Below are 10815 nucleotides of genomic sequence, written 5' to 3' on the forward strand. Positions count from 1 at the left end.
ACGTGCAAAACTTACTTTCGAATTTATGCTAAATCGAATCCTCCAGTGTCACAAATGCGTTGCAAGCTTTTCTGAAAAATAAACAATTGTTACAATTAAATTTTATTTTTCTAACGATTTGAAATATTTGTGTTATTAAATGAAGTTAAAAGAAGCTTAATGAATTACATGCACGTATAATCGTACTAATCCTTGCTTTAATTCCAGATATTTGTGCGAAAAATATATTCTTGTTTTCGACGAAAATGGATAAAATAAAGAATTTATCTAAGAATTTACCTTTTATGAGTCGCTGTTTCGCTCGGATTTTCCGGATTTTCCGGTGCTGCAATCGCTTTCGGCACTCAGTCGCAAACATTGTACGATATGCACACATCTGAAGAAAGTAATTTAATTAAATGTCAAATTGATGCAATTAAGCAATCATTCGCGTTTAACCCAAATTTCGAAAATGATTACACGCACGCACATTTAATACACAATAATATACATAAATATATGTATATATTAAAGAATAATAATTAATATTCTTTAGGCAGACATTTTCCGATTATAATTCCGCCATTTAAAAAATAGTACCTGCTTCATTCCGTTGCCTTTTGAAATTGTTATTGACGGCATCATTAGCTTATCCGTCATCCATATTAATCCATCAATGGATTTGTTATCTGTATTTTCAAGTGAGTTTAACCACGTGCACAATATATTTCGCACTGCTGAACTGCTAATGACGATACTTGGAGTACTCGCGTATTTCGAGACTCGAGTATTCCTTCGTTACTGCGAATACGCGTGAACTTTGTTCTGTATGCGCGCGTCGATCTTTCAAACTCGAATTGACGAAGATAGCTTCGTGGAGTACCAACTTACAATAAGTAATGCATATAATAAGTAACAATGCATGTATTGCATACTACACGATAAATAAAATAAAAACGTACTTATTTAATTAAAAAAACAAAAACAATATAAACGAACCGCGCGAAATATTATAATAAAACGCGATTAATTTGTTATGCCTTAATTCCAAAATCTTTCATATTATAATTATTTTTAATAGCACATTATATATATATAAATACGTAATGCACCGCGAGAGAATAACATACATATATACAGCTCTCGCATCTATTAATTATTATATTATAATAATTATTAAAATATTGGAAACAACGCAAGTAATATAGTTATTAATTGCAGAAAACCGGTAGATATTATCATCTATACATAACCTAACGAAAACCAAAAACGTCCATTATATTTCCGATGTATTTTTGATGATAGAAATAATTTGAGATACGTGAAAATAAATTTTTACAGATATTGAATATACAATACGCGGACTCGCAATGTAAATTGTCGATATTGATTTCATGACATTTACGAAAAATGATTATATGCAATGTTTAACAGCGCTACATCGAACATTTGGCATTTTGCAAAATATTTAATTACGATAATTTATCACGCGCGGACTTTCCTTTTGAACAATAATAGTCGCGAGAAACACGGATTCAAATTAGTAATAATTAATAATAATAAAATTTAGTAATAATAATTAATTAGTAAAATAATACGTTCCGCAATGTCGATATCACGATCGCACGATTTGAATCTGTCAAGTGAGGCGATCCTCGATGTATCGAAACTGAATTGTTCGCATAACACAAACTTTATGCAGTATTAATTTACTGCAGGAATAAAATCCAAAATATTTTATAAACAACAAAAATAGTTGAGATTAATTGCAACATTTTATAAATTAGCGAATTTTTTCCAATGTTAGATAAGTTCGTTGCCTGCAATGCGTCACTTCTTACCGCGCCGAGCGTTACCGTTACCGGATGTACATTACCGGATGCACGCAGAGCCAGAATGCACTGATCATTATTCCTGCACTGTTTGAACTGTTCGTTCGCGTTCACTTCGGAATTTAGGTGTTTCAATTCTTCGGCGTGTGTAGCACGTTATATGCGCTATTCCCATAATTCCAGAATTATGTAATGATCCACATGTCAATGACGCAATATAAAATAGAGAATTAAATTGCCGTACTAGGATTTCAATTACGACCGTAGTAACAGGTAAGTTCGAGTTCAGTGAGATCACTGAAAATTTTTAATAATTCCGACAAAAACGGAAGGAATGTTTCGTCACAGTTCGTGGATACGATATTTGCACGAATACCTCGGTATCTGGTAGCGTCAGAGACTAGGCCATTGCATAATCCTCAGACATGTTTAAAGGTTATTTCGGAAAATGTTAACCTCTCAAACTCACTTCAATTGAACCGATCTTATCGTGTCATCGTTCAATTCAACAAGTTTCATGTCTCGTGCACTGGATTCTTCTGTAAAAATTTCTACGTTTTTTTTTCATTGTAAAGAAGGCAGTCAAAATGGGCAATGCTGTTACCACGGCGTCTGTAGTGGCCGCTGATGTGATGCTACCGGTCTCTCAAGAGATTATCAAGCCAGAATCTCATAGGAAAAAGGAATACCAAGGTGAACCACCGCCAGAATGTCCCATGCATAAATCGGGGCAGTTAAACACTATAAACTATACCAGTGAATGCCCGATAAACAAAATGGACGAGAGTGAAATAAACCCATTAAATATGGTTTGTATAACACAAAAGTTATCTTAGTGATCAACAAATATATTATCTCATCATAACATAATAATAAAAAATCATAATATAATTATTATTATAAATATATAATATAAACATAATTTCTTTGTACGAAATTCTTGAAACATAAATGCACAACGTGTAAAAAATATGATTACAGATGCCACCGGCGAATCAGCAGCCTGCTCCAGATCAACCGTTTCCTTTGCCAAGGGATCGACAGGTCTCATCGATACCCAAAGCGACTGGACAAGAAGAATTTTGGGTATATCCTTCACAACAAATGTTCTGGAACGCTATGTTGAGGAAGGGATGGCGATGGAGAAACGATGATTTATCCCCAAAAGATATGGATGACATAATAAAGATTCATAATGCCAACAATGAACAGGCATGGCTGGAGATACTTAAATGGGAGGCTCTTCACGCGCGGGAGTGCGGCAGTCCCAAGCTGCGCAGTTTTGGTGGGAAAGCAACCAAGTATTCTCCGCGTGCGCGTATTCGCTCTTGGATGGGGTGCGTTGCGTTCTTGCAATTCCGTAACTGAGTCATGACGCAGTTTCTGTGATGTCACATGAGGCACTCGAATTTTTTTCAGATACGAATTGCCATTCGATCGCCACGATTGGGTCATAGATCGCTGTGGCAAGGACGTGAGATACATTATCGATTACTACGACGGCGGCAAAGTCAACGAGAAGTATACGTTCGCGTTACTCGACGTGAGGCCAGCGATGGACTCGTGGGAGAACATCTGGGATCGGATGAAAGTAGCGTGGTGGCGTTGGAGATACCAGCCCAACAGTGAATCGATGCATACTGCCAAAGAGCACTAATTTATGAATTAGCGCTAATACACGCTAGAGTCTAGAAGACTTTTTACTAATGTGTTAATCACAAATTTCTTAACGTAACGTTTATTATATAACGTTGAGACGTCTTCACGTGTATAATATTTGTAAAATATCGAATGTAAGTTCATGATATTCATGAGAAGCTTACAAAATATAAAATATAAAACAAATTCGAAACAGATATATTCATGTACCTTAAAAGATTTGTACATATTTCTATACACACTTTTTTTATCATGTTATATGTAAAACAATTTAAATTGCAATATCGAATTGTTAGCAAAAATAATCTCGTGAGATTAGAGAAAATAATGGAATCTGTAAAACGACTTAAAGGCATTAAATTATTTTAATTATTTTAAATTTAAGTAAGAATCGCTTTCAAATACTTCATGTTGTAATTGTACAAGTTATCTTGTTAATATTATAATAAAATTTAGGAACTTACTGCCAATATTGACATCGAATGCTGCTTAAGAGTTATTGCTAAGTGTCAGCTTGCTTCTTTTATGAAATGGACCAAAATGTTCAAAAAGCTGCGACTCTAACCAAGAAGCCGATTCCAATTGTAATTAATCGCTAAGTTTGGAAAAACGCACAATAAAAACTATTCATGAATCATGAAAGCTGTGTATAGTATTTGCCTAAATTTACATTCATGACTCATGAATAATTTACATAAATTTGTGATTAACATGGAATTTAACTGTTCTTTATAAAAGTAAACGATAAATTTTTATATCAAATTATCTCATTTAATTACACATTCTGAGCAAAATGAAACATGTATTAAACAAATATCATATTTTATCATACGCTTTACATCATTTTATTGTCAACATATAACACTATTTGCTTTCCATAACGCTTACAAATATTAACAGTTTAATTTATATGTTTTATGACATATATATTTCATAGGACAAAATTTACTTAATTTGTCGATAAAAACTAATAAATTACTTATAAAACGTTAGTAGTATTAGCGCAGACAGTTAAAATTAAGCAAACAATATAATTTTAGCATAAAAACGATGCAATTTGAATACAAAAAATATGAATACTACTTTCTCTGTAGAATATAATTGATTTACAAATTATCCATCCATTCGAGTTCATGTACAAAGCACTCGAAATTTATCAAACAATTTTGCCTAAAATTTCTTTCATCATTTATATTGTATAAGTATATATCTAATGTGTCCCAATTTTGCATATATATGTATAATGTATAACATTCTTGAAATATAATACATATAATATATGATTACAGCAGTTATATCACTAAATTTCTGAATAGATCCGTAACATTGAATGTTGATTGACTATCCAAATAATTTTTGCATCGTTGTAAAGGCAGTTACAGTTCAGAACTGTATTCTTTAGTGATATAGTACGAGTTAACTAATGAGCATGTATCTTTCTTGAAAAAGTTCAACAGTTACGGAAAAATATATTATGACCATCTTCTTAAAATTTAATCAATAAATTATCTGTACTTCAGCATTATCATTATTTTATACTCTATTTTGCAATATAAATATATTGATTTTATCATATAATATAATCATCGTTGATGTTTTAATCTGAAATTTTTTTAAATTTTAATCTTTTGATGTTACATAATCTTTCTTATTTTAAATGTATGTATATGTGACATATAGCTTTAAAATTCTTATAATCAACGATTGATATAAACATAATAATTCGATATATTAAATATAAATTTAATATTATAACTGAGGAACTGAGTTCACTGTTCATTTCCATTCATTTATTATTTCAATATATTTTGATGAGAAGCGCATTATAAAATGTACCAACATTATAATGATACTTACTTTCTCTTGCATTGAACACTTGTATTAAATTTATTATTTATTTTCAATTTATTAACTATAATAAAATATCTAATGTTGGACAGGAAATATACTATTCTAATATTTTATAACTATAAATTACATCTTTAGAATAGTTATCTAAAATCTGATGTTTCGGAAAATAGAATGTCATATACTCTGTTGGCACATTAAATGATCTAGAGAGAAGTTGTGATGTGTGATGTTATAACAACAAACAATATTACCATTTTGTTTCTTTTTTGTCCATAATATGTATATATAGATATGCATCCATATACACATATGCATGTATGTATATATGTATATGTACAGGGTATTTGTGAGAAATAACGATAAACTTAAAGAGATAGTATATCTCGTTAAATTAAACAATTTTTATTAAGTAACCCGTGTCTGGCAAAGTTTCCTTCAGAGATTAGATAGAATGTTTATAAGGAAATTAGAAATCATTATTTTTGAACACTGTTATAATAAAACAAATAATATAATATATATATATAATCCCAAAACTCACAATTCTTTGTTCCAGTCTAGTCTTATAAAAACAAGCAGTAACAAGATTAGAAATTGACTGCTAGAGCCTTAAAAGACGTCGTCAGACACAAGTTACTAATATAAATTGTTCAATTTAACAAAACTCTCCCTTTACATTTATCATTACTTTTCCGGATATATCTCCTACATTTAAAAAAATATATGTTATAATATTATACAATAATATACTTTATATTATTGTGTTACATATACATATATATATATATATATATATATATATATATATATGTATATGAATAACTACTATAATAATAGGAATAAGAATAAGAAAATCTATAATCCAAAATAGAATATTAAACAATAAAAAATACTTAAACACCAAATATTGTTACATTATATAGTTGCTTTATGACGATACTGTATACGAGGTGTTTACTGAAACATCATATACTATATAACGCATAATAACATTAATTAATTGTAAAGAAGCAATTATTAGCAATTATGCTGGGGAAGCGACTGAGATATACTGATGGTTATACCTCCAATTATATCGTAAACAATAAAACGAAGTCACAAAGATATCCTTTTCTGTAATAATTTTAATCTATAATTTACATTTTTCTTTTGATTTATAATATTAATTTATAATATCACTATAATACAATTTTCTTCATCATTATAAAACAAGAATCATTATTATAACTTTTGTAGAAATAGGAGAATATCTCAGCCTGTTAAATCTGATTATGTGGTAAATAGCGAAAACAATTACTAGATCCACAAAGACAAGGAGTATCACTGAGATAATGGACGGAATTAGCCATCGCGCCACCAGCATAATCAAAAGTCACTTCCTCCTCGTTCTCTATATCTCTAGATGCAAACAAGCATAACCGAGGCACGATTCCCTCTATTCTAATCGGGACAAGGCTAGAATTCGGCCAGCAGCTATGATTAGCGTAGCGCCCGATATTACCAAAATACGTTGGATCTATGCAAGTCGCAATAGCACGATCGCCAACGTGTTCCGACACTACAAGAACGTAGTTCATCGCTTTATGTTTATTAGCTTCGACTCTACGTCGCGCTTCCTCTAAACCTATCACTTCACCAGCGTACTCGCAAATAAACTGGCCCTTCTTTATTAATTTAGTCGTGAAGAGACCTAGACCTTTGTCGGGGTGCTGTCTTACGGTTAAACAGCTCAGCGGGCCATTTTGTACTAATCTATTCCCGCAATTCGGTCCGCACGTGCAATAAGCATTACATTCAAATACCGGACCGGCCAATTTCTCGTCAACAATCCGAGCGTTAATATAATTATCAGGACCGCGGGTGCACGAGCAATTACTGCACTTCTCAACGCAAGAGCAGCCTACGGAGTACTCCGCTTCAAAGTCTGCTACATCTATGCCAGGCCCCGGTATGTTATTCACTACATACATAACGTCCGCCAAGCTATGCTCGTACTCATCAGTAGAAGCAATAGCTTCCATGCTTACCGCAATCGTGCGTCAATAAAACGATTCGAGAAAGTCCGAAAGACTCTTCGGAACAAAAGCAGCACGGAATAAAAGAGAAATTGCTTTATGGTAAAAAGTACCGAAGAAAGTACTTGTTGCAAGATGTATAAAGTTAGATAGGTAAAACCCAAATTCGCCTATCGCGCTGCACCAACCTGTAGAAGTCCCTCGACCGATGACTTGAAAGTGTGAAATGTGATGGTAGCGGGTACCTTTAGGATTTTGTAACTTGCGTACATGACAGCACCAAGTATCGACGCCTTGACGGTTACTTTTAAAATTTTACTGGACAACGATGGTGGTGGTACACTGGAAGAGATTAACGACGCATTGATTTAGTATCCGTAATGTTTTTAAAATATTTCACATTATATTTTATATTTATTATTTATTATTTTATATTTTATACATACCTCATTATAGGTGGTATATCGGTCTGTATGACTTTACCCCAGTTTTCAATGATGCCGGGCGTGTGGCCTAGACCAACGATTCCTACGACTCGCGTCGGTTCGGGATCATTGGTACGAAGATGACAGGCTAGTTGCAACGAATTCGTTAAATAGATATCCCTCTCCTTGACGAACACTTCTCCCAATACTGGGAATTGTTCCTTCATACTGGCGATCATTTCGTCCAGCATTGATCGTTCTTTACAAAGTTCGACATCCGCCTGGGTAATGGGATCTTTCATTACGGCCAAATGCCATCCCAGTCTTAGGGTCTGCCACCAAGATAACAATCGAATCGCGCGTTTCATTGTTATGCTGATTGGTCGGTCAGCTAGGTGAACGATACAATTCGGTATTTTCTTCGCCTAAAACGTAATTACTCGTAAATGAAATTAATCGTTTCATTTAAATAATGTTTTATCATTTAATGCTAATACCTCCTCAAATGCCCTCCGAAATTCACCTCCCGGTGGCATATCGAGTTGCTTGGCCACGTGAGCTGCCATTCTTAGCAATAAAATGTGCAGTAAACCATTATAAAATCCCTCCCTTTTGACGGTATCCATGATAGTTTCTGCGAAACGATTAAACGCAATTAAGCGACGCAACACATCACGTAGGAAATTACATAAATGCAAAACCTTACTGTAACTAATGTCCTTGGTGTAAGAAAACAAGGCTTCCTCATCGAGCTGTAATATACCGACTCTAGCTTTGCATAATTCAACGGCTACGACGTGAGGCTGTACAGCTTGTATAATCTGTAATAGAGTAGGAAATATTTTCAATGAAATGACGCAAGTATTATTAACGCTGTACAATAAAGATGACATCATTCTCAAAATTAATATAAGAGAGAAAAACGTATGCAAGATAATTACTTTCGACACATCGTTCTGGCTCTCAATACTGAAATGTGCTGTTCCTACTAAATATAATTTTCCTCCGTTCTGTGCGGTCAGTACCGTCACAGTTTCCGGTAAATTATCATCAATAGTAGGATCATACTTCTTTATCTTTAGTGATTCACCCGCTCTCACATTGTCAACATTATGTTTTGCACCATGTACAGTGAAGTCAGTTTTAAATTTAGTATTTTGTGGCCTGGAAGTATCTGTCTTATAAGTACCTGGCACACCTAAAGCATGAAAAATATTAAAAATGTTAAATGGAAAATGTAATATATGATGATATATCTAGATGTGCTAAATTACACCTATTAGTACTTATTTATAGATTATCTGACAATAATAGTTTTCCTAAGATCACACACACTTAAAGACGAAAATATTAAAATATCAAGGCTACATATTTTTTTATTACTGTATGAGAAACGTTATTTGATATCACAAATGTTAGAATCTATCAATAAGTTTTGGAATGCCTGAGAAGTTTTACGATCTGCGATGTACTGTGTAAAAATGCGCAAACTTAGACTACAGATAAAAATAGATATTAGATGACTTAATTGGCCAACTTTAGCTGTTCGTTTAAAATTATTACAGCATTTTGATCTAGGATTAAAATTTTTGTTTTCAAATTATCGCAGGAATATGTTATTAACAGATGCACATAGCTTGGACAAGACATTCTATATATATGCTTGACACATTATTTAATTCTGGCACTATCAACACAATACCATGATACTTTAAATCACTTTTCCTGTTTTTTTTCGCGTTTTCGCATTCCTTCTATACAGCCTATAGAGTATACTGCACTGTTGTAGTAATGGTTCATCTTAGACTAGTACAGAAAAATGGCTGATTTTATTATTAGATTATAAAAGTCTTATAGAACTGTGAAGCCTTAGAACAACAGCTAGTTCAAAGCATCACAACTAAAGTCCACAACTAACGTTGGCTATTCAAATGTTCCTTGTTAGAGCTTAAAATATCAAAGTAATAAAACATGCTCGTAAGTACATTTGCTTGTGTTTCTTCATAATATATATATATACAGGGTGGTCCACTTAAATCGATCATCTTAGATATTTCACTTGTTTTTGATGATACGAAAAAATGTCTAAGGAAAAAGTTGCACCGTTCGAAGGGCTATCATGATGACAGAACAAAAATTTTTTCAAGGCTATTTTTTTCGGAGATTCAAAGGTCAAGATAATTTTTTTAAATGGAACTACATATTTTTGTTTGCGCAATTTTATAGCCAACATCGAGAGGAGTTCAGCGACCTATGACAACATGACCTTTAAATGATCTTGAACGCGGGAAACAGAAAAATCAAACTTTATGCTCTTCAACACAAAAATTTATTTAAGGAGGTGTTCGAAATGATGTCCTCCGACTTCAATACATTTTCTAAGGCTCCATGGACGTTCTACTTATCGAAGCCACCTTAGATTTTCGACGGTCCAATAGTTCATATTTCTTCTATTTACTTGTCCATGGTTAGTGAACATTGATTCATCGGTAAACACTCTCATGTTCTGGAATTCAATGGAATGTAAGATTGAAATAATTCCATACATGTATTGTGTGCGTGTGTGTATGTGTATGTAAATATTTATGATCGTGAAATGCTTTCGCAGTTCAGTTCATTTCCTGAGCTTCTCGATATCAGAGTTTAAATATGACTGATTATACGAAAGAGGAAAGAATAGAATGCTTCTTATTTACGGTGAAAGCGGAAGAAGCTCTACAGAGGCGCAGAGAATGTACGGCCAAAGATACCCTGAAAAGCGTTTACCGTCTCGCGCTGCTTTTGACCGTCTTATTAAAACATTTCGTGAAACTGGAAGTGTTTGTTCACGTAAGAAAATGCGACCTCGTTTGCAAACTAATGAACCAGCAGAAGTTACTGTTTTGGCTGCAGTGGCAAATAATCCACATCAGTTCTCGACAAATACAAAGAAATACTGGTATTTCCAAGACAAGTGTTTTACGCATTTTCCTTGCCACTCATTTCATCCATATCACATTGCATTGCATCAAGAACTTCATGGAAATGATTTATTATCGAATAGAATTTTGTCAA

At 33.1% G+C, this 10815-nt stretch overlaps 3 protein-coding genes across 4 annotated transcripts in view; 1 reads left to right on the top strand and 2 right to left on the bottom strand.

The window, feature by feature from the left end:
• The first annotated feature begins 1868 nt into the window (after positions 1-1868).
• On the top strand, positions 1869-4752 carry LOC105280589 (cytochrome c-type heme lyase). Of its 2 annotated transcripts, none has more exons than XM_011341238.3 (4): positions 1869-2084; positions 2387-2620; positions 2793-3148; positions 3231-4752. In XM_011341238.3, exons 2-4 carry the CDS (start codon positions 2399-2401, stop codon positions 3466-3468), a joined length of 816 nt encoding a protein of 271 aa, XP_011339540.1. In that variant the 5' UTR covers positions 1869-2084; positions 2387-2398; the 3' UTR covers positions 3469-4752. The 2 variants fall into 2 exon arrangements, with proteins under 2 accessions (XP_011339540.1, XP_011339541.1); XM_011341239.3 differs by lacking the exon at positions 1869-2084 and adding an exon at positions 2110-2246.
• Positions 4753-6213: 1461 nt separating this feature from the next.
• Positions 6214-7494, bottom strand: LOC113562929 (histone-lysine N-methyltransferase SETMAR-like). Its single transcript, XM_026973726.1, has one exon. It carries the CDS (start codon positions 7340-7342, stop codon positions 6581-6583), a length of 762 nt encoding a protein of 253 aa, XP_026829527.1. The 5' UTR covers positions 7343-7494; the 3' UTR covers positions 6214-6580.
• Positions 7495-7506: 12 nt separating this feature from the next.
• Positions 7507-10815, bottom strand: part of LOC113562968 (traB domain-containing protein-like) — a 10524-nt gene continuing 7215 nt past the window's right edge. The window contains exons 2-6 of the mRNA XM_026973841.1: positions 8703-9017; positions 8468-8582; positions 8259-8395; positions 7783-8186; positions 7507-7678 (exon numbers count right to left, since the gene is read on the bottom strand). Of these exons, the coding sequence (XP_026829642.1) occupies positions 7507-7678; positions 7783-8186; positions 8259-8395; positions 8468-8582; positions 8703-9017 (1143 nt within the window). The remainder of the gene's footprint in view (positions 7679-7782; positions 8187-8258; positions 8396-8467; positions 8583-8702; positions 9018-10815) is intronic.

The sequence above is a fragment of the Ooceraea biroi genome, chromosome 11 (assembly GCF_003672135.1).
Source record: "Ooceraea biroi isolate clonal line C1 chromosome 11, Obir_v5.4, whole genome shotgun sequence".
NCBI lineage: Eukaryota > Metazoa > Arthropoda > Insecta > Hymenoptera > Formicidae > Ooceraea > Ooceraea biroi.

What these genes read in the sequence shown, in the direction of transcription:
- LOC105280589 (XM_011341238.3), top strand. Translation starts at nt 2,399, where the DNA reads ATGGGCAATGCTGTTACCACGGCGTCTGTAGTGGCCGCTGATGTGATG. An exon ending in AAATAAACCCATTAAATATG is followed by an intron (nt 2,621 to 2,792) that starts GTTTGTATAACA and finishes ATATGATTACAG; the next exon opens with ATGCCACCGGCGAATCAGCA. An exon ending in CGTATTCGCTCTTGGATGGG is followed by an intron (nt 3,149 to 3,230) that starts GTGCGTTGCGTT and finishes AATTTTTTTCAG; the next exon opens with ATACGAATTGCCATTCGATC.
- LOC113562929 (XM_026973726.1), bottom strand. Translation starts at nt 7,342, where the DNA reads ATGGAAGCTATTGCTTCTACTGATGAGTACGAGCATAGCTTGGCGGAC.